Raw genomic sequence first — 25,312 nt, 5'->3', positions numbered from 1 at the left:
TTACAGATTTATTTGTTTTAGCAAATGTGATTCTTTTAAAGCATTTTTTAAATTCTCAGAACTTTACGAACGTGCTTGACTTACTTTTCGAAGTACAGTAGATAGAGAGCCTGTAGGTTTTTAAGATCTCAATTAAATGTTTTGGGCCCATAAAGTAAATTTCTATACATTTTAAGAATACTAAAAAAAAGAATGTTTACGTTCCTCTCTAATTGAAAAATTTTCTTTACCAAAAATTTTATCTATTTTATATGAACACTTCTCTATGTTAAAATAACAACAACCCACTCTCAAGGTGTACAAAATTATGCAGAAGTAAAGTAGCACACTTTTAGCACAAGAGTTCCGCATTCCTCTTCGACACCTTGCAAATTTCACCAAACAACAAAAAATAGTTGTAAAAAACAACACGATGGGCATACGAAATTAAAAGGCGCAACACCATAAAAGAAGAAACATATGCACACCGTCTTCCTGTGTCAAAAGCAGTCAAAATGCATGTCAGTCAATGAGCTGCAGCCAAAACAACAAATGTGTAAAGGCGAAAAAACAATAACTGAGAATCATGTTAGTAATGAATGCATGCAGCGGTGCTGGGAAATGATTTGAAATTAACCTGCACCAAAAAAGCGCAAAAAATTGCTACTCACGCAATGCAAAATTGTATATACAAATTTACATGTACAGTGGTGGACATTACTAAAATAACGGACATTTAATAAAAAAAAACATATGCTTACTGTTACGTACTCTTGCTCGGGAAATAAAATAACGTCTTCACTCCTCTCCTTCCTATATTTGACTGTTTTATTGTCAAAAGTTTGGAAAGCTAAATTTAATTTATTCTGTTGAATTATCTGAAACAATGTATTTCATCTAGTTGATTATACCCATAGAATACATTTATACCAGTTGTTTGTTCTATTCGCCAACCTCCCAGCTCTGGCAAATCGAAGAGCGCTATTATTTACTAGTTCACTACTCTCAATCAAAAAATCTCAATCAAGCACGGGCTCAGAATTACTGGTGAACCATTGCTCCTTTAAATAATCATACGTTAAACATCATAACCTGCGAGAAGTTTTTAATATTAGTACCTAACCCTATCCGTTACATATACTCTAATCGATACATATTCACCGATAAACGAGTTAAAAGGTCTTAGCAGTGGACTATTGAACATCAAAGTATTTCAGAATGAAAGTAAAAATACTGAAATTTGAAACAATTTGAAAACCATTAGAAACTAAAAAGACAAAAGTGTCTCTTGACATAAACCGATGTTTTTCGTAATATTTGCTACTGTTGTTTAAAAAAAAACCGAGATATATTGCTACAAAAAAACATCCGGATATTATAATTAAACTCCCCAGGTAAATGATGTTTCACAAAATTGTATTTTGCTAATGATTTTGTTAAAAAATATTTTGGATATGAAACAGGCTCTTGCTCGACACGTGCCGATAAAGCCGATTTTTTTTCAAAAAGAGCACGATTGTGACCTAATTTAATGCCAAAAACGTATTGAATGCCAGCTATCAAACACTGTATTCACCAGATTTACATGCGATTTCTTCTTGTTCTCCAAACTGAAATTGCCGTTGAAACCGTTTTCATTCGATCGGTGAGATAAAACAAAGTTCGCTGAAGAAGCTGAGAGCCCTCCCAAAAAGTGCTTATGAAAAGGTTTCGAGGACTGAAAAATCGTAGGCATAATACATGCGGTGGGAATTACTTTGAAGGCGACAAAATATATATTAATGAAGAGTTAAATATTTTGCGTTTTACAAGTATTTGCAATTTCCGAATACTTTTTTGACACAATATATGTGGTCTATTATGCTAAATAGACGCTACAAAAGCAATGCAGCAATGCAGAATCCACGTTAGTGTTTCTACTAAAGCTCTAGTTTTACAATTCTTTTCTTTAAATTACACAAACAAAAAATTATATGGTACATTAAGTTAAAATCAGCAAAGTGCAAGTTTTTAATAGTGCTCAAAAAATTACGGGAATTTTAAATACAAAATTTTGTGCTTTTGAAGAGTGCAATTTTCAAAAAGGTTTCAGCTGAATGCATTACTTGCTCTCTCTGTAGCAGCCGCTGAGGATAGATATGTTTTTTTAAATAAATGGAACAAAGAATATGTTCATGAGTACTTGGCTAAAAACAATACCTTGACGATACGCCAGCCTCCAAATTCACCAAACAGGCTCCGCGTGATTTTTTCCCATCTCCAAAATAAAGATAAGCTTAAAAGGTAGTCGTTACAAACATACAAGGGCAGTCATACAAGGCGCGTTCCAAAGTAAACAGGACTCTTTGAATCTGGCGTCATCTATATGTCGACTAGTGCGTTAGTATCTGCTATCTTCTATCTATCGATGGTCCAGTGAGAATTTCATGACATTTCATTGATTGGAAGTAAAGTTATTGCGTTTTAAGTGTCAGTATGTTTGTGTTATCAGTGCGAAAATGAGCTTTGAACAAAGAGCCAACAATAAATTTTATTTTAAAATTGGTATAACTTTTACCGAAACCTTTCAATTGATGAACCAAGTTTATGGCGATGATTGCCTATCCCGTAGCAGAGTGCACGAGTGGTTTCAACGTTTTCGAAGTGGTCGTGAGGACATAAATGATGATCAACATGTGAGCCAATCAAAATCCGTGATCACCGGAAATTGCGTAAATTTGTCAAAAATCTGCCGAAATCAACATTGAAATTCATGGAAATAGAATTAAACATCTCCAGAACATCGATTTATCGTATTTTGACCGAACAATTGGACTTACGAAAGGTGTGTGACGGTTTATTCCGCACAAATTCCGCTAAAATTGCTCAGAATCCAACTTTCGAAGGACATCGCGATTATTTGACCAAAAATCACATTTTAACCATTAACCACTCCCTGTATTCACCTAATATAGCACCGTGCGACTTCATCCTTTTCGGAAAAATGCATTTGCCCATGAAAGGAAAGCGTTATGCAGACGTAGAGGCCATTCAAAAGGCTTGCACAGGCATACTGGCGGCCATACCGGCCAACGAGCTAAAACACTTGTTCGACATGCTTTTGGACCGTGCAAAAAGCTGTATTGAAGCAGAAGCAGACTATTTTGAATAAAATAAATTGATTTTGCCAAAAAAAAACCATTTGTTCTGTTTTTTTTATGTCCTTTTTACTTTGGAACGCACCATGTACAATCATATCCAAGAAATCGATTTTGAAAAGTGTTTCGACGATTGGAAGAAGCGCTGGAATCAAATGGGTACTATTTGAAACCGAAAACATTAATGTAGACAAATGAGAAAATATTTAAACAAAAAAACGCATTATGTTATGAACACACTTCGTATTTTATATTTTTTAAAGATTTTGAACTTTTAATCAGAGTGTCCAAATTATTACCCCAAATTATTTAGAGGAAAACACCTAGTGTAATTTATATCTTAAAACCTTCAAACATGTAACAAAATATATTATTCTGATTCCCCGATAAAAAAAATATTAGCTCGAAGTATAAATAATTTATATAACAACATCATCTCTTAATATTACAAATTTATTTATGCGAATAAAATCAACGTAATTTTCAGTTGGATTAATTCTGCAACCGCCACTGTATAGACAATTATAGCTTTAAAAACAAACATTTTAACTTAGCCATATTGGGTTAATGGTAATCAGCAGTTCGAGTAAGTATACAAGCTGGGTTTGAAAGGGAAGAGCGCAAGTTTACTGCATATAAATCTCCATTTGATGGCGGCACGCAAGTGTACACATAAATATGTTTATGAATGTGGTTGTGTATTCGCTGGAATGTAGCGCAGTAAGGTAGTGTGGCAATTGAGGCACGCAATTGCTAATGGTTGTACATACTTTCCATACATATGTATGTATACTATATGTGAATATGTATTTAAGTATCTACGTCAGCAAAGGAAGCAAAAGTTGAAAAGTTAAACTCATTACAATTAATTAACTAGAAATGTTATCAATAAAAAGATAAACACAAACATTAGTGGATAAATTAATTTATAAATAAAGCTAATAAAACTCACTTAAAAAAATTACAAAATTTATGTATATGAACAAAATATATTATATTATAAAGTATGTACTCTTAAGCAATTTTAATCCAAAAAGCAAAGAGATTGCTTAGTTATTTTACTAAAAGATAGTGCTATCATACTTTCTAAAAAGAGTCTTCTACTGTTTTAGATTTGAAAGTTGAGGGCTACAAAAACAGCTGGAAATTAGTTGTGAAGAAGAAAAGAGGAAAATGTAATCAGCGCAATAATTTTATTTTATTTTTTTCACAGCTCCCACTATAATTTGGCTGAGTTCACATTGTTAGGCTTATTTAAGAAGAATTCGGGGTTAAACGTTATCAGCAGAAAGTGGAAAAGTTCTGAAATGCAAGAAGAAAATTTGATTAAAAAAAATTACGTTACAATGATATTTAATACGACTTTACAACATTCGAAAAAACTTTACCTAAAGCGAAATGAATGTTAGAATTTTGAGTTGATGTCATTAAAAATCCATTACTTTAAGTAAAAACAAGAAAAAAAGTTTTCCATACAAGAACTTGATTCCGATCGTTCAGTTTGTATGGAAGCTATATGCTATAGTAATCCGATCTGAACAATTTTTTCGGAGATTACATTGTTGCATTAGATGGACGGACAGACGGACAGACAGACAGACAGACAGACATGGCTAAATCGACTCAGCTCAACATACTGATCATTTATATATATACTTTATAAGGCCTCTGACGATTCTTTCTGGGTGTTACAAACTTCGTGACAAACTTAATACGGGTATACCCTGTTCAGGGTATAATAAACCACAACTTCTACTAGACCTTTTTAGATAAGCTATAAAATAATATGAATATGAAAATCTATTACAAGTATATAGTTAGTTTACCAGCCGACCTCTTTGAGAACAAGTTGTTGTACTGGACTAAGCAAGCAGGTATATTTCATATACAGGTAATATCATGTGTAGTAAGAAGAGATCTAAACATGGCTTCATTAATCTGTATCTCGCATTGTATAAGTGCTATCGTGTTTGGAAAATAAGATTTCTTACTCACAAAATATTGTTACTGCTTGGACATAGTATTGTTTAAACAGACGCCAAATATGGAGTGAGTGCACTCACCATATTTTACAGTTTTTCTTTGATAAAGACTAAAAGTCAAACAGCGCGAGTGAAAACGTGAGTAGTGTTTTGATCCAGAAGACTTAAGGAGTCAATCATTCGCATGCTTTCGTCAATTCCGTTTCGAAAGTATTGACTTCAAAGATGCACTACGCTCTGAAAAGTCATTGTTTAAATGAGTTAAGCATCCACCCACTATACCCGGGTAAACTGGCGCACCCTAACAAGACAGCTAAATTCACCACAGCTGATGACTACAACGCATCTCACCACACCCACTAAACAAAAAGGATGGACAGCAGGATAGGAAACATGATTGGTACTAAGCAATTCGTTACACAACCATCGCACATTAAATTCGACTACCAACATTCACTTCTATACTGTGCCGCGCCTCACCGTTCCACACAATTCTATCATCAACATTAGTGTTCAACGTTTCGTTCTTGTTTCTTTCCACGTTGCATCTCGTCGACACCAGCTTTCGATTATTTACTTCGTGGTACATCGATCCTGTGCGCTACGTTCAAGTCAATACTAACGCGATATGACAACGAGCCTGCGCGATAAATCCTTTTATAAACATTTACCTGTATTAAAAGAAATTTGTTTACTAAATAAACATTAAATTAGAATGCCTGTTCATTTTAAACAAGTTGGCGTTTTGTTTGGCGATCGCAAAAGCGGTTTGTACTACCGTTTGTAAATATAAGCAGCAGTCATTTTTCGAAAATATCGATTAATTAATGAAATTCGCCGAGTCCTACACTCACAAAACACCGTTAGGTACCATTTAAATAAAGCTGGATATAAAAAACGGTCCACCACACGAGTTAACGCCATAAACTTCTTGGACGAATTCCCATTTGGGAATCGCTTCTGAATCGCAAATCCTTCCATTACCGAAGCTCTGAAGCGGATATTTGCTGGTGGTAAAAAGTGTTCACTTACGACAAGCAAAAAGAGTTGTGGTCGAGTCGCGGTGAGCCGGTGCAAACGACGGCTAAGCCGGCTCTAAAAGTGTTGCAGTATTTACTATGTTTTGCAGAGTCTGGCAAGAAACCAGCTACAACGATATGCTTTTACATATATAGTCGGACTCTTAATTCGGAACTGCCCTGTCAAGAGTTTTATCGCCTGAAGCGAGCAATCAGCCAGAAGCGACCTACTTTGGCTAATAGGAGAAAAATTGTGTTCCACGAATGCAAAAGTAATGAATTGTTTTACTAGAACTTATATAATAAAGCCAATATCAAATATAATTAATGCGTTCGATTTCAGTAAAGTCTACTTACTTTCATTTTATCAATTGACCAAAAATGGGGTTCAATGAAGGTTAGTATTTTTATCTAATTGTTATTGATTCCAAATATACGAAAATATATGGAATGATCTAAATGCACACATATTGTCATGTGTTGCTGAAAAGTATAAGTTTTCGCTATGAACATGGTATCTTGACATCAATTTAAAAGGCGTTATCATTGGTAATGAAATTTGCAAATACGTCTGCAGGATTTATCGCATCTCAGAGAGATATTCACATACTCTATTTTATTGAGCTGAACCAGAGATCATAAATCAATTGTTTTCCATAAAACTTACGACTAATTTAAGCTAGTAAATTTACACATCTGTACAAAGCCCTTGTAAAATTATGCTCAGGAACTCAAATTAAAACTATTTATATACATATATCATCGAGAGAAGGCATGTCATATAGCACGCCCTGAGCAAAAACTTCGATTCGTTAGAGATGAAGAACTAGTTTACTCATCTATTAAACCTCTTATTTTAACTACTGGGTATACTTCAAAATTGATTCATACATACTTATGTAAACTTTTAAGCAACTGTTTGGTAACAAATTATGTGGAGAAAAGGTAACCAAAACAAAATATGCGCAAAGTTATTCAAATAAGTTTCCTAAAACAATGGAAACCAAAAAAAAAAGAATACAAAACTTGGCAAAAAGCTGAAAAGATCCCTACATAAACAAAAACTGAAATATTTTAGTAACATATTTGTATATACATATGTACAAGTATATTGGAAGTAATTGCGCACAAATGTGTAAAGGCGTGAAGGAATAAGTGAAATGCAAATTTGAAAATCATAAGCGTTAAACCGAACAATAAGCGGAAATTAGCAAGCGATAATTGAATTGTAGCAATTTTTTTAAGAAAGTCGTAAGAGGTGCTCACAAAGTCATGTGAAAAAGAAAGCAAGAATTGAATATGGAAACAAGATAATGGGGTGATAAAATAGCAATTATTTGGTGAAATATTAATATTAGTAAGAGAAGAAATTTCATATGTGACAAATGCATGATTATTATAATCATAATTATAACATAATATAATGACAAATATAATTATGATAATTATGATAATTGTAATAAAATATTAATAATAAATAATGAAAATAATAATTTCGACGACAACAATTTGTAGTTTTGCGGTTTGTTAATTATATTATTCACTCATTTGCCCTGAAAATAACGCAAATAGCTGCATATGAACAACAATAAAAACAATTTCACGAAATTAACCCTTGCTGTGCGCGTGCGGTTGCGGGTGACCGCAACATATTCCCATGGTCAATAATGGCTGGCACACGTTGTATAAAGTAATAAGACTGCATATTTACATATAAATGTGCTTTATATAGCTTATGATTGTTTTTGTTACAATTTTCGTTGCCGCTTCGCTGCGCGTCACTACATTTGTTAGCTGTGATTAACCCAATTTGGGTGCAATTGTGCGCATTACTTGCTTTCTGTAGTAAATTGATATAGCATACATGCATTTATATATTTATATCTGTACTAAAAGCATATGTGATTATAAATATTTTTGTGTCATTACTGTATTCAATGTGTATTAAGTTTTTTCTTTCTTTAATTAATTTGTTTGCACTATTTATATTGGGTTTAAAATTTTTGGAGATTAAAACAAAAAAATATTATCTTTGTTTATTTATAAATTTTTTCGTTGACCGCCTACTTACTATATATCGGTTAAGGAGTTACATGGGCTTACGTTTTTAAACGGCACTTTCTCGAAACTGAGCTTTTCATATCCGTTGGCAAGATTTCTCGAGAACTACTCAACCGATCTACATGAAATTTTACACTGGTCTTTGAGATACAATTCTTAAAGACTTGGACCAAAGTATATAATATTTTCTTAACACCCTGATGACATGTATGAAATATGGGTGAAACTTCACAACCACGCCTTCTTCCAATATAACGCTATTTTTAATTCCATTGTATAATATGAGTATATACTTAGGAATCCAACCGAGAGTATAAAATGTCTGGTGGAACCTAGCCCTTTCCTTATTTGTTTATGATTTACTTCAATTGCAACTATTTGTAAAGAAATGTCGCGAAATTTTTATATTTTTTGGTCAAAATGTCTGCCAAAACTCCAATTTTCAGTTTTTTTCTTTGTCCAAGTTCTGAGGTTAGGTTTTAACTGAAACACGTATTTTTTCACTTTAGTTGAGCTGATGATACTCTGCACGTTTTGACATACGACCACTATTTGCATTGCTAACAGTAACTTGAAATCCTCGGTAAAAAATGGAATTAAACTGCTAACAATTTGGAGCAATTATTTCTGCATCGACGAACTTAATTCAGTTTTGGTGATGAAGCCCCATCAAGGTCCAATGTTTATCAATGGAATGGTGAATTTAATCGAGGTCGTAGATCACACCAAGACAGATTTTGTGAAGGTCGTCCAAAATCAGTTTTTGTCCCGAAGGCAAACTGATATCGTAAGATCGTCAACTGACCTATCGTGAGATAAAGAACTATAAAATACATTCCATATTGTATGAACATTTGACTGAAAAATTAATTTTTCACATTTTGTCGATCGGTCAAAAAAGGCTCATATCGATTGGTAGTGAGGGTTTTAAGAAAGAATGACATAGCGAAGCTTCAAAACACGTCTATGAAATCGTGAGAGATGACGAAACGTGGACTTAAGCGTATGCGCTTAAAAGTAAAGATCCGTCGACTGCATGCGTGTTTCAACATGAGCCGAATCCAACAAAAGTGATGAAGTACTTCCAAGCAAATGGTTGCCTGTTGTTTTTTTTTTTTTTTGAAGCACAGGATATATCGCAACCATAACACTAGAACAACGCAGAACAGTAAAGTGATTTTCGATGATTAAAATTTGTTTCTGCTTTCTAATCCTGAAATAGAAAAGGCAACATACGTGTTTTTATTTATTTCTATTTTCTAATCCCGAAATAGAAAAGCCAACATACGTATGTAGATATAGTTCCTATAACATTTACATTGGAGAGAAATAGTAAGAAAACGACAAAGATCGACAAGCTTAGTTAAAATCGTTTCGAAAAGGAACTATGTCCCTCAGTCATAAATGATTGGTTTATCCAATTGATTAATAAGACAAACACTGCTAGTAATATTGGGCACCCGAAAAGGTCTTTTCATATTTTGTCAATACTAGATGTCGTTCTAGTCGTATATCTCCAGTGCTATCAATTATATGTATTGTGTCATACGAGACAGTGTTGGAATGGTGAGATTTTAAACTTCATTTAACTAAAAAATTAAATTCGGGTAGGTTGAATAAAAGTTACTGTTCAAAAGAGAAAAAAATTACTATATTTTAAAATTTTTTCATACAAAAGGGAAGAATGTCAAACGAGCCACCAATGAAATTTGTGAAGTTTACAAAGACGTTGCTGTATCAGTTCGTGTAGCACAACAATTGTTCGCTCGCTTCCGTTCTGTAAATTTCGATGTTAAAGGTGCATCTCGCTCTCGTCGACCTATGAAATTATGGAAAAGATTGACCAGGACCGTCACATAAGCAGCTATGACATCGCTGAAAGAACCTCCACATGATTGTCTGTATAAAATATAATGAACCAAATTAACATCTGCGATTCTTTGCTGAAACGAAATGAAATCGAATCACTTCTGAAGCGAATGTTAGCAGGAGAAGAAAAGTGGATCAAATATGACAATAATGTGCGAAAAATAATATGGTCCAAGCGCGGTGAAGCGCAACAAATGGTCGCAAAGCCAGGATTGACGCCTCGAAGGGTTATGCTGAGTGTTTGGTGGCATTGGAAAGGAATCAATCACTATGAGCTACTCCAGTTTATTCGAACGATTGATTCTGCTTTTTACTATCAACAACTGATGATATTGAAGCAAGAAATCAAAAAGAAGGTCAGAACTGATCAGCAGAAAGGGCTTCGTTTGCCATCAGGACAATGCTAACCACAAACATCTTTGGTGACTCGGCAAAAACTGGGTGCGCTTGGCTGGGAAGCTTTGATGCATCCACCATATAGCCCTGACCATGCACCATCGGACTACTATTTTTTTGGTCAATGCAGAACTCCCTTTATGGAGTAAGGTTGGCTTCAGAAACTGTGAAAATTAGTTGTCGCAGTTTTTCGCCGAGACACCAGAAAAGTTTTACACTGATTAAATAATGTCTCTAGCGGAAAAATGGCTAAAAGTGGTCGACGAAAATGGTATTATACATACTTGGCTCATTAAAGTTCATTATGAATATAAAAAAAAAAAGTTGAAGTTTGATTAGAAATACGAAAATAAAAATAATAAAATCAATGATTTTTGGAACTTTCCACAAATCTGTAACTTATAGGAAACTAACAAAGCCAGCAAAAATTTCCACTTGCAAAATTTTTTTATTTGTGTTTTCACTCGAAATTTATTACTCTTTTATATGTGGCTTAATTTTATTTTTATTTGATTTCTTGAAGTTTTACTACCAGATTTAAAAAAAAAACTACAAGTAAGCATGAGAAGTAATTGTGGTAGATAAACAAGTATGACGATCACGTAACACACAAAGTCATAAAATTAAGTAAAAATAAATTTTAATGATGGCAGTTAGCAGACATGCATCGAAATAAATATTTGTGGAAAATTTTTGAGTTAATATAATATGCACATATGTACATATATACATGAGTACTTAGAAAACTAGTTGCTGTACAAAATATTAGAATAAAATTTCGTTATTCACAAAAAGGTCTGCACACTTTGTCTTATTTATATTTACTTACTTTTAATTATAGTATTTCAATTAGAAATATATAAATATTCCTTTTTTATCTCGTTTCAACCATCTTCTGATTTGAAAAACATTTTTTTATTTGTTAATCCAATTTTTAAATTATTATAATTTTTTTTTAATTTTTCATTCTTATACTGAGATTTTAAATTTTATTTTAAACCCGAATTTGGAATTAAACATTTAAATATTTCTCAAATATTCTTAAATAAAAAACCCACAACCCTGAATCCAACACTTAAATTTTATGGGAAAACTCAAAATGCTTCGCATAGTTTTAAAATCGTTTCTACTGAAATTCCCGAAAGTAAACTTTTTTGGGTCATGAAGATTTTGTGTGTTTTTGGTAGGATTACCAGAGAATCATTTACTATCAACTGCTCTCCTGCGGCCAAGCTCTTAATTCAGACCTATTTCATCAACAATTGGACCGTCTGAGGGAAGCAATCGGAAAAGGTAACCAGCTTTGAACAATAGAAGAGGAATTGAGTTCCGTGAGGTCAAGGTCAGGCCATAGACATTGACAACAACTCGCCAGAATATCCGTTCGACCCTGTTACCAAGGTATACTATCTGTCCTTGCCTATTGCGTATGATTTTGCAGGGGAAATTCAAAGAAAGAAGCTTTTCAAAAACAACTTTCCAGTTTTTTTACTAATAGGGACAAAAGTTTTTATAAGAAAGATGTTATGAAATCACCACCAAAAAGACAACTAGCAATCAAATAGGATGGTGAATATTTGATCTAAATCGGAACATGCTGCTAAAGATGCCAAACAAAACCTTCATTTTAATAGATTTAAGACCAGATCAGTAAGATCTTACTTCTGAGCTAACCAATCACACCTTTATTACCGATTTAAATTCATCACTAAAGATCATCTTCTGCGCTAATGGGATGTTTTGTGGATCTATCACTGGTTTGTGACTTAACCATAACAAAACTACTGCGAGCTGAATTATGTATAGACCATTCCAAATTTGAATTTGCACAACCCTAATAATAGTCTCTATTCTCTATTTAAGTACGCAAATAATCATTCATTCATACCAATTTCAACCAGTTTGCTCAGTGTCAACACTAAATCGCTTAATCAAAGTCAAACAAAATCATACATAAATATTCCAGTCAAACGTCAGTTGAAACGCATAAAAATCACATGTCATCCCGATGACGAGCTTGACGAACTAATGATCAAAGCATTGGAATGACTTTGCAGTTGATAAAAAAAACACAACTTCAGCTACAAAAGTTTATTTGCAATAACTGATTGGCTAATATCGATAATAGTATGAAATTTAATAATTTAAGATAACTCGAATTAATGAGAAAACATTTAGGATCACTCATCTCGATAAGTAAGGTTATGTATTTTTGAGATTGAAATAAAAATTTTTTAGTTACGCCTTGGATAATCAAACTTTTGACTTAAGATTTGTTAGTGGTAACTAATAATCCGGTATCGTTTCTGTTCCGAAGTCGTAGATAGTTTCATTTCATCTTTGAATCAGTATTAACACCAACAACAATGTCAGCCTCGAAATCCTGTCAACAGTTGCTACTCCGGACTGAGTAGGCAGTTGAGAAGTAAAGTCTTCTCTCTGCGACCAAAAAAGACCAAAATTCATAAGTCCCTCATGAAAATACTGCAGTTCTGAAAGTATTCGACGCAGTAGCCGCCAGGGAACACAGATGAAGAGGAAGACCTCCACTCCGTTAGAAAGATTAGGTGGAGAAAGACCTCGCTTCGAATTGGCGCCAAACTGCTAAAAGAAGAAACGACTGGCGCGCTGTTGTTAACTCGGCTATAACCGCGTAAGCGTTGTCTAGGCCTTTAAAAAGTAAGATGAACGTTTTGTTTTAAAGCCGATATAAGTGGTTCCATTCGATAAAAAAAAAATTCGATTTAAATAAATATTTTATCGAAACTTAATTTTCACTTAATAAAAATCGTCTAGTAGAAAAATTTGATTCCACAGGCACAGTACAAAATGTTTCCGTGCCAGGGAGACAAAGAAGTGCCCGTAGTGTCGAGAATATTGCTGCCGCTGGCCGCAAATCCTCATCAAGCAAAATATGCGTTATTGGTCAGGTAGTAATCCATGCGCACTCCATGTGTCACCGTTGTATTCCGACTGTACTTGGTCCTTGATGATCAAGACCGGCACGTTACTGTGAATGAGAATCGCTACCGCTCAATTATAACCGAATATTTTTGCCGCGAATTGGATGATATGTACTCTCAAGAGGAGGGTGCCGCAAGTCACACAGCGAATGTCACAATCGATTTACTGAAAACCAAGTTTGGTGAAATGTTATCTCACGAAATGGTAAAGTCAATTGGCCGCCTCAGTCGTGCGATTTAACGCCGTTAGACTCTTTCCAATGGTGCTGCGTCAAGTCTATGGTCAATGCCAACAAGCCAGCGACGATTAAAGAACTTCGTACGAATATCGAACATGAAATTTCAGCGGTATCGACCGATTAATGTTTGGAAGCCGTCGAAAATTGGGTTCAGAGTCTGCACTTCTGTAAGCGTGACCATAGTAGCCATGCAAAATATATCATACAACCATTTTTGTTTTATTTAAAAAAAAAAATAACCAATTATTATTAAACGATTAATAAAATCAAATATAAATATATTTAATCCCTTCAGTTTTTCCCAATCAATTAAATGTATTTATTAAAACAACAATTTCAAGACACTAAAACTATATTTTATTTATTTATGAATTTTTTTGTCATTAATTTGTTTGTTCATCCTGTTCCTCGAAATATTCGCTTTATATACAATCGTATCCAAACGTATTTTAATAGGAAAAACAAATTAATTACATTATTAAATATCTTTAATGAAATTGTTAAATAATACAAAAAATGCTTATAGTATTATAAAAGTACTTAATTAAAAATGCAACTTTTAATTGACAAAAAGCACACAATTCGTTTGTTTCTTTTTTACTTCAAGCGTCCGGATAAGCCGCTTACAAAACAAAATTTTTACCCTAAGTAATAGCGAAAAGTATTTACAAAGTTAACTATATTAAAACCTCAACTAAAACTAAAATTATTGGTAGGCTATTCGAAAATATTTTAGAATTTAGTTTATATCAAAATTTGGAGAGTTTTGAAAATTTTTTCAGAGCTTTTCGATTCTAAATTGCAAATTATGCATTTAGAATAATAATTCTGGTATAATTACATAGTAAGGTGTTTCTGAAAACAAGCGCTACCAAACATCTACTGATTAAGACTATATACTATACATACATACAATATATGTATGTAAGTCATACTCCTATAAGCAAATACTACTTATGAATATCGAAAATAAGGCAATACAATAAACTAATACTACTCAGTTGTTTAATCGAACTTTTTCTTCTAAACTTATATGCAAGTATAGTCTAAAATTATTCTCCCTCTTTAGCTCGCTCTTTACATTTGACTTTAACACTCATTCATTATTTAAGTAAGCCTTTGTGAATTTCGATTTTCCAGTGTTCCCAGTGTACATCGAATACTCAATTGTATGTACTCTTAATTGAGTGGCTTAAACCTTATCTTACAGCTTCACCTTATGCGATAATTTCATTAACTTCTTTGAACTAATCGGACAATTAGGCCACAGGTTTGCACAACCCATTGGACCGCTGTTATCATCGCCTGTATACCGAAGTAATTCGCCCATGTGAGCGGCGAAATGCCATTTACTCGGCGCTGCATTCATTGCCAGCGACATGGTGGAGGATCTGAAAGAGAAAAGAAGATGGAATATAGTAAACATTCTGTTCAAATACATACAACAATTCTGAAAAGATTGCGTCATCTATAACTAGATCTCAAGCAATTTAACATCTAGTCGGTACCAGTAGATTACAAGTGCTTTAATGAAAGTATTTTCTTTACTTGTTACTGCAGAAGTTACTTTACAAATTCAATGCATATATAATATAAAACCAAAAAAAAATTTCAGTTTGAAGATGCTAGAGACATTTTCCAGGTGCGGCTTAATAAATATGAAATCTTCAGAACCCAATAATACATGATCCGAAAATAATAAAAAATAAGAAACCAGCTGATGAATAAACTTTCTGATATTCTAATGAACTGTGCTGCATTTACTGATATTCGAATCTTAGCCAGGATTGTTTTATATTAGGTATCAATACCTCGTCGAAGTGATGAAAGAACTACCTCATATTGTTAGCTAATAAGAACCAATCCTAATATCCGCGAGATTGGGCGGTCTTCAATCAAATTCCGATAATACTGATAGCTTTTTCTTCCACTTTGCCCACTCTCTCCTAGCATAATTCTGCCGTAGGTAGGTCTATCAGCTGTTTCAAAGCATAGATTTATTTCAATAACGCGGAGAGCCCAGCAAAGCTGTGTAATTCTTCAGAGGCTATTCAAGCAGTTAATGAAACCATTTAAAAATATTTCTTTTTCTCATAAGGTTAGGTCGATCATCTGTTTCGAAGCAAAGATTTATCCCAGAGGTCCAAACAAGGCTGTGTAATTCTTCAGAAGCTATTCAAGCAGTTAATGAAACCATTTAAAAATTTCTATATTTCTCATAAACTAACCTAATAATACCAGCAATCATAACAAGTGAACCATATGGAAATCGGTTAAACAGTTCAGCGCAGATCTTTACAATCAATAACTCAGCCCTTCTGTTGATGGGAGTAAAAAATAAAACTAAAACTCACACCTGTTCAGAAGTCAAATTCTTCGAGAGTATATCAAAAATCTTTTTAAATGAAAATATTAATTGTTGTAATGCGGCTTAAGATAGGGAGATGCTCTATTTCTAATCATTTCTAATTTGCATAGAATCAGTCTCTCCCAAAAGGCTCATAATTATAAACCTAAGTATCAAATGAGCAAAAAGTATAACTGATAAAATTAGCCTTCGGTTATTGCAGTGAAGTCCAAAGTCTTCGAAACCTTTAGTCTATTTGACTTTCAAATTCTTTTGCAAATTCCTATATATGTAAGTATGTAGATATATATTTTTATTATATCCGCATAATTTTTCGTTCATAAAAAGTTTTTTTTTTTAAATAAAAATATGTCGGCGGTAAAATTGTTAACTTTATCGCTTGGGTGAAAGCAATGCAAGGCGCACGCTTTTGCCGCTTAAACTTCACCTTTAACTCTTGGTGGAGACGTGACTTCCTACTCCAAGTACTTATGTACTTAAGTACAAAAGTAGTGCGACCAGACAGTCCACAAACTGCGGTCGCGGGCAATTACGGTTACAATTACAAACAAACACCCAAATGGCATGAAATGGCGACAAACACTTAGACTGGGGGCTGTCAGCACGCCACTACTTGTACACATATACTAGTACAAGCTTTATTTTTCCAGTTTTTGTTAGCAAACGCGGCGGCATTTGAGAAGGTAGCCGGAGACTGTCTCTTAGTTTTAGTTCTTTTTATTTTTAATGCGCCACTTTAAGTTGCTACAATTTATGCCCATTTGTTGTATTTGTATATACAAATATGTATATAATCTGTTTGTATACATAGATATAAATTTTTTCTGCTCCTGAGCTAATTGCGCACAAGTCAAGTGCGAGGTTACTGCTACCAGTCAACCAACCGGTTAGTTGCTACGTATTTAAACGGTGTGCAAATATAAACATGGAACTACAATATTTCTTTACAACAATGTATTTATGTAAGTATGTATGTATATATGTGCGTCAATGGCACAGCTGTTTAGCGTTGTCACTGAGCTTTATAGGTGTATACCGATTTCCAGTGTAAACAGTTGTTTTACTTAAGTTAGAAATTTAAATACAATGCTGTTATTTAAATATTAGGGAGGTTCTTAAATTTTAGAAAGAAGTTTTTTTTACATAATTTACTAACTATAACTACCAATACTATTCTGTACTGTAATACATAGGCATATCACTGGAAACTCAGGATCTGACGGAAGTGTATTGAGAGGTTAGGCTAGTTTAGAGATCTCAAAAAGGATTAACTTTAAGAGGTTATATCCACTTATGAAAAAAAAAGTTCTCTTTTTTCAGATTTCATATATATAGTACATACACTTGAGAATATATTCCGAAATTTTTAAGTTGTTCCCAGAAATATTTTCGAGGTTATGAACGTATTTATAGGAATTTTTTACTTATTGTAATCGGTTTTCAAAACTTTGCACGCCTTTTTCTCGAACCGCTGTTGTTATAAAGTTGGTGACCAAAATTTCTTCAAAACGACTGCACGACTTTCTTAGATATATTTGTAAATGATGCCTACTCCAATAAAGAAGAATAAGAATAAATAAGAAATAAGTTTTCGATAATAACTCCGAATTTTAAAGCCACTTTAAGGTATTTCACAAAAATCCACTTTTTTTCGGAAGTCATCATTTTATCAAAAAACAAAAAATCGAAGTTTGAATAACCTTAGATTATTACATGTTTAATTCTATGGTAATAATCAATTATTTTGATTTTTACTTGAAGATATTTTTGCCAAACAATTTTTCCGGCGGGCCTAATGGAGATCGGCTTCAGGAAAACCAAAATGAACTAATGATTATTACTTGAGGCTTCATTAAACAACTATTTGATGCTAAACACGTTTTTATACTGACATTTTGGCGCAAAATGAGAGCTACTGGACTAAACTTCGGAATCACTTTATTCTGGAAAGCATTTAAAGGCGGGACTGATTCCACGAACTCCAGCTAATTACTTAAATCAAAATAAAATTTTGTATTGAAATCTTAATCACATTTGCTAGTCAAGTTGCTGTTGTGAACTTGTAAGAAGCATGGTTCAGCCATCGGATACCATCCCTGCCCAACTGGGATAGATACGCCAGAAAAACTGATAGATTCGTCTAATAAGAAGCTGCTTAAACCCAATACTTTAACACAACAGTGGAGTTTTTTGATTACTCTATCAATTAAAAAAAAGTTTTCGGAACCTTACATATATTTTAAGATAAAACATCGATTTTGTACTAATCTTACCCCTTAATATTATTAAACAGAAGTAAAGTTATGGATTCTTGCCTATTATCTTTAAGAAATATTTAGTTTAGTAAAGGTATGGGTTATGCTCTATAGTCTTTCAAAAATATTTAATTATTTGTATCAATGAAAACCTGCAATCGTAACTTTTAATACCGAAAGATTCATATATGAATTTAAGATCCGATTTAAAGCCCTTTAATGTGTTTCAGTGAAGTAATTTTTTAAGTTAACGCAGATTTTTTTACTTGTTTTGATGGTTCATGTGTATGATATATCTTCAAATGTGGATCATACCCACATATCGAGTAAAAAATCAGCTTTGAAAGAAATTCGAAATTTAACCAATGTAGAATTTCTGTTTGAAAGATAAGCGGCTGCCAAAAATACTTATCACTTGATATATTTTAGGATCACCCTAATGCACAAGTATTTAAGTGTAATACACACTACAAGATTGTAGCCATTGTTTGCTCATATAATATTCACATATTGGCATTTACGTTTAAAACATGTGTTTGCTGTAACCATTTAGAACAATTTGCAAAGATATCTAATTAAATAAGCAAATCGCGCTCTCTACCACTTCCTTTTACGGTATTTTTATTGCATTGAAGCTCGCACTCACGTGTGAAGTAATTTACTTGCATATTTAAGCTTCAAGTAAACGATTTTCTTTAAGTATGAACGATGTATAGTTAAGATAAATATCGACAGTTAGCCGATGTTGGCTGATTTAGTCACTCACTCTCTCCACAATGTGGGCATCATTCGAAAAGCTAATAACATTGTATGTGCAACAAATAGCGGAATGACAATTTTAAACATAAATATGACATACCATATATGTATATACAATTATGTATTACATTTAAGTTTAAAATTGTCATTCCGCTATTTGTTGCACATACAATGTTATTTAGCTTTTCGCACGTAACAAAATCATATAATTTATACATACAAAATGTAAACGCTTGGGGTTAAGGAAAAGGTGGTGAATTACGAACAATGCTTACTTTAAATTTGTGAATATATATACATAATGTACATACATACATGTAAGTATAAATATAGAATTGCTATTCATTTAGGTGAAGGTAATGACTACCATTAGTCGTGTGGAAGGTGAGTATGCTTAGAATTTTTACGACTGCTACGTAGAAATCGTTTTGATAACGCTATTTAGCATTAATGTTAAAAAGTAAGACCGAAAAATAGAATAAAATAATATATTTTTTTAATTAGCATAGAGCAAGTAATTTCATTTATTTAAATTAATAGTAAGTATAATAGGTAGTTCCAAACAACTTTTTTAGTCATAGAGAACGGAGTTCACCATTGCCTTGGGCAATAATACCTGACAGATTTCATGAAGACATCTCGTCAAATGAAAAAGTTCTACAAAATAGAGCAGGATTTTAATCGCTATGTTTGTATGGCAGCTATATGCTATAGTGGTCCAATATCGTTGATTTCAACAAATGAGTAGCTTCTTGGAAAGGAAAGGACGCGTGAAAAATTTCGGATCGATATCTCATGAGCTGAGGGACTAGACCGCGTATATACAGATAGACAGACAGAAAAACGGCCAAAGCTAAATCGGCACAGCTCAGTATGCTGATCATTTATACATATGTATGTATGTGTATAGGATCTCTGACTTTTCTTTCTAGATATTAGGTTTGTCTTTTGAATTTCGCGGCTATATATAAAGCGCTATAAAGCTCGTATCTGGCATACTATTCATCTTTGAAAGGTCTTGACATAACCTACAAAACGACGATATGCATGATTAGTTTGGATATTGCGTTCAACAGTTATAGACGTGTAAACGTGGAGTTCACTAACGCCGAAATTCGCGCTTTTTAAAGTTTGCCTTCGTTAAAGGCAAATCCGGTAGAGAAACCTTCCGTGAGATTAATGCTGTTTTGGGGGATGGTACTCTATCACATCGAACAACGGAGGAATGAAGGAATTGACGATTCAGAGCGGGTGAAAACGACATCATGGATAAGCTAGGCGGCGGAAAAGCTGTGACAACGAATACTGATCAAATCATGGCAACGCCCAGAAGATGGGAGTTTGTCACCAAATAATTTTAAACCATCTGCAGAAAGCTGGATAGACAAAGAAGCTTGATGTTTGGGTGCCGCATGCTTTGACGCAAAAAAACCTTCTGGACCGAATCAACGCCTGCGATGTGCTGCTGAAACGGAACGAACCATTTTTGAAGCGGATGGTGATTGGCGACGAAAAATGGATCACATCAAGAGAAAACGGTCGTGGTCGAAGGCCGGTGAATCGTCCCAAACACTGGTCAAGCCGGGATTGACGGCCAGGAAGATTTTGCCGTGTGTTTGATGGGATTCGAAGGGAATCATACACTATGAGCTGCTCCCACATGGCCAGACGCTTAATTCTACCATCTACTGCGAACAACTGGCCCGCTTGAAGCAGGCCAAGTATAGATATGAAAATTCTTTAGCCTCACCACATGATTAGCTAGAGAACAGTGTTCAGTTACAACAGCGGTGAGATGATGCTGATGAAGAAACTCTTAGAACACTTTGTGTCATAAAGATGCCGTTATCCCGTAGTTGGTTGTTAACCAACGCTTACTGAGCTCACAGAAAATCCACCGATCTAGTGCTAGAATGCAAGAGCGGATTATCGATCCAGTCTGGTTGGGGTAAGAGTACCCATTCTTGCGAGCTCATGAGCTTTGCAATTATGCTATAACCAGGCATCCAAGCCAGACTGATAACGAAGTAACATTACCATGACACACATTGTCATCGAGCTCGAAGTCAATATTGTCGAATTACATGCGACCTCTCTTCAGGAAGTTGCACTTTGAAATAGTAAATTAATATAATCACCCTACTCTCCAATTACTTGCAGACTTCAATGAAAGAAGCTGCTTTTTGAAGCAATACATCTACTGCTACCTTAATAACAGCCACATCCGCTTTAAAAATATACGTACTACTGTGGGCTGATAGGTGGTTAAAGTTAGTGGAGAGCTCCCAACAGATCACTCCCCCTCCAAACTTTCCCCGTCCGCATATTCGAACTATATAAACCGACGCTGCTGAACTATTAGCCAGTATGCCACCCATTGACATCACAGGAGATGAGCTCTAGCAGCGAAGCCAGTCCAAATTAAAAGGACGCTGGACCCACAGACTTATTCCAGACATCCGTTCATGGATAGATAAACGACATAAGGACCTTGATTTCCATCTGACCCAAATACTCAGTGAACATGGGTGCTTTAGATGCTACCTTCACAGACTCCACAATGTCATTAGAACGAACTGTCCGACGTGTACATGTATTATTTTATTGCCCTCGCTTTTCTAATACAAGCAAAAAACTAAAAACCACACTCGGTGGTAGTTTTACGATCGATAATTTAACGACACGCATGTGTTAGTCGACTGAGAAATAGAAAACTGTTAGCGAAGCGTCGCCTTTCATAATGACAAAACTGAGACCTTTAACAGCACAATAGACGAGACTTAAATGTTCTGTGCCTCCCACGAAGTAATACTTAACCAGTGGTTCCGTAGGACAGTCCGGTTTTCGATGCTTCCCCCTACAATAAAAATAATCCCTGTGAGTATGTACGCAGAGAAGAAACCACTCTATAAATTTTTCTATTAAAGAAGACATTTCACTGCGATAACACATACCAAAAAAGCACCTGATTTCTGGAAGAGACACTTTCGATTTCAAAACTGAATGAATACGTTTTTCAGTGGTTGTTGTTACTTCAGAGAAAAAAATAAAGACAAGTAGCAAAACAACTATGTGATGACAAGCGCGTGTTGAACTGAAGAAAATTTACGAACTGGCTTAAAGAAAACACAAGAATTTTAATTTACTGCGCAAATGACGAACTAAGCGCTAATTAAATCATCTGAAGCAACCATTAAAAATAAGCCTGTTTCTTATTATTTTCTTTCGTATGTATATTTACTAAACATGTGTAGTTTTGTTTATCGGTTTAAGTCTAGCGAGCTATTACTCTTGATGCCAACTTAAGATTCTGAACTACACAATTTTAACCAAAAACAAAACAAAACTTGTACATTTATGTAGTAATAAATTGAAAGTTTGTTTGATTTGCGCGCAAAAAACCGTAAGCACAGTTGTGCACATGTTGGCACTCACGTCAGGAGAACAAACAAAAAATTACCAATTCACTTCCTTATTTAGAAACTGGCTGCCATCAAGCAGAACTAAGGGAGACTTGATAGCTTTGCCAATTTTTTTGGCATCTCGCTAGAATTGTTTGCCAAATTAGCGTAAGAACATTAAGAATTCTAATATTATTTACAAGCTGTTGATTCAAGATATGTAGATACTACATGAGTGGCGCACAAGTCAAACGAGATTTTCTTTTATGCAAAATAATTAACGAAGCCTACGAGGGGTGTTATAGGCTTTTTGCTAATTTATTAAGATTCTAGATTTCTTTTATTAATGAACTTTGTAATTGCTTCCTCATTCCTGGATTTGAGTTCTTGCTAATTTTGCGCATTTTCTAACACTAGACTGGCAAGTATTGCATACACGTGTAAATTATCGAATTAAGAATTTTCGCGAAGACAAAAATGTATGCTTACCTCATAAACAAAACTATAAATACAAGTATATATATTTTTATTAAGTGGAGTACTTACCTTATTAAGTACAAGAGATCCTTCTCCTTTTCGGTGAGCATATATTCTGGCTTTGCGGACATTTCGCAGAGCATTTTGGGCAGGCAAGACTCCTTGATGGCATCTGTTAATTGAGATTTGAGCGTGGTTTGCTTGCGTTGAAGCGCGACAGCTGAGAAATCATTGATTTCTGTGTCTGAGAATTGGAAAAATAGAAAATGAATTAAGTTAAAAGTGCATAAAAATTAAAACTGAAGTTTTAGAGACACATAATTTCAGTAGAAATAAAATTAAACAAATAAATTTTGCACAAAACTTTTAATATGAATATTTATAATTGACTCTGACAGCTCTACTAAGTGCTTGTCCAATAAAACGTTATAATGTTAGAGGACTCGTGACTAGTGTCTTAAGGAAAGCTATGGCTGTTGGTAATGGAGTTACATGCTGTTCTCTAGGCCATATTTGGTGCAGATATCGCTACTAGATGTTTGCCTGAACTTTGACCGCATCTACCAACTGCAACTACCTTGACGATATCTCTTTCCATGTCAAAACATTAACTTTCCTTTGATGAACTTAAATGTTAAACCGCCACTTTTCGAAAATAACTAAGCTGACCAACTGCGTTGCAAAAATTGATAAACATGGCTCCCTATTGCAACTTTAATGTGATTTTATTGATGGAAACACCCACTCCGAATATCATGGCAATGGCATGGGCATATACCGAAGTAGTTTGTCAAAAAAGTCTTGCGGTATTTTCGCTAGTTGGCGCTGAAAGCGCGTAGTTCTAGTTTTATTCGTCGCATCGGGTCATGCTATACCTTTTTGGAAAGCTCATTTCACGCGCTAACACATGTTTGATTGATTGTCGTTTCTTTTAAGTCCTTCGTGAGTTATAGCGTCACAAACATGGAGCAAAATAAAGAGAAAATACGGAATATTTTACAGTACTACTACGATAAAGGCAAAAATGCATCTCAAGCCGCCAATAAAATTTGTGCAGTTAATGGACCCGATACAGTTTCCATTTCCACCGCACAACGATGGTTTCAACGTTTTCGTTCTGGTGTAGAGGTGGTCGAAGATGCGCCACGCTCCGGAAGGCCTGTCGTCGAAAATTGCGACAAAATCGCTGAATTGGTCGAAAGAGACAGGCGTAGTAGCAGCCGTAGCATCGGTCAAGAGCTGGGCTTGGGTCATCAAAAATTCATTTCTATTTCAATAAAAGTACCGCAAGACTTTTTTGACAACCCATTATAATCATAAACCATATTTTTTATCAAATTTTCAAGCACAGTTACCATTTACCTGCTATAGATTTAGAAGTAACAGACTTTTTACTGCCTGCTAACACCTGTCTTACATTTTTGAGGTCAAGATTTACTGTATTCCATTCAAATTTTTGGTTAACAAAGTTACAATTTTTGTTTTTAATTTTCATATCCTGAACAGAGTACACTAAGTTTGTCACGATGTTTTTTAACAAACAGGAGGAAACGTGAGGCATCAGGCTAATGACTAGCAAATGGTTGTGTACAACTCATAATTTAGTATTCTACGTGGTTTTAGTGGTATGATTGCGTCCAATTTTTTCAAACAAAACAGGCAACCCTTTGCTTGAAAGTACTTCGTGCGCGAACAACTTTTGTTGGATTCGACTGATCTTGAAATACATATCTTCCTCTTCTTAAAAGGCGTTGAAATACATATACAGTCTCATTAATGCCTCTATCTCACGATAGGTTCTATGACGATCTTGCCATGCCAGTTTGTGCACTGCATTTATAGTTTCTGGTACAAGAACTGATTTTGACGAGCTTCACGAAGTTCGTCTTAATGTAATTTACGACCTAGATTGAACTCGCCATAGCATCTATAAACACTGGTCCTTGGTTGAGGTGATTTTTATACTCTCGCAACAATGTTGCTAAGGAGAGTATTATTTAAGCTACTTTTAACAACACAAATAGCTCTCATGTGTCAAAACATATATACGCGAGCTTTCTCCTCAGTTTTTAGATATCAATGTGAAATTTTGTACAAGAAGCTGCTCATTTATCGGAACCGTTCATACTTACTGAGCAATCCAACTCAAATCCTGATCGATCACAATTAAAAGAAATATCTTTGTATACCTTTTTTCTTTTAAGGCATTTATGAAGGTATTATAGGTATTTTCTTGTAGTGAGCATTAACTGGAATAACTTAAATAAATGAGTAGTCACATGCATCAATCAATTGCCTTTGCTTCTCGTCCGTATTCTTTATAACCAACAATCGTGGGCAACATTTGAAAGAGATAATCTACAAAAAATATGTTCTCAAGAATGTTCTTTTAAATGACAATAAAAAT

The 25,312-nt window shown here is 34.3% G+C and overlaps 1 protein-coding gene across 2 annotated transcripts in view; it reads right to left on the bottom strand.

Moving 5' to 3' along the window:
• Positions 1-14,120: 14,120 nt before the first annotated feature.
• The window catches only part of LOC120778659, a 36,324-nt gene continuing 25,132 nt past the window's right edge, over positions 14,121-25,312 (bottom strand). The window contains exons 2-3 of one of the 2 annotated variants that reach the window (XM_040110582.1): positions 22,975-23,149; positions 14,121-15,036 (exon numbers count right to left, since the gene is read on the bottom strand). In XM_040110582.1, coding sequence (XP_039966516.1) covers positions 14,850-15,036; positions 22,975-23,149 — 362 coding nt within the window. In that variant the 3' untranslated portion in view covers positions 14,121-14,849. The remainder of the gene's footprint in view (positions 15,037-22,974; positions 23,150-25,312) is intronic. The other variant, XM_040110581.1, reaches the window with a different exon arrangement.

This window comes from Bactrocera tryoni, chromosome 5 (genome assembly GCF_016617805.1).
Source record: "Bactrocera tryoni isolate S06 chromosome 5, CSIRO_BtryS06_freeze2, whole genome shotgun sequence".
In the NCBI taxonomy this organism is placed as follows: Eukaryota; Metazoa; Arthropoda; class Insecta; order Diptera; family Tephritidae; genus Bactrocera; species Bactrocera tryoni.
The sequence above is the reverse complement of the archived record's forward strand: the minus strand, read 5'-3'. Positions and strand labels throughout refer to the sequence as shown.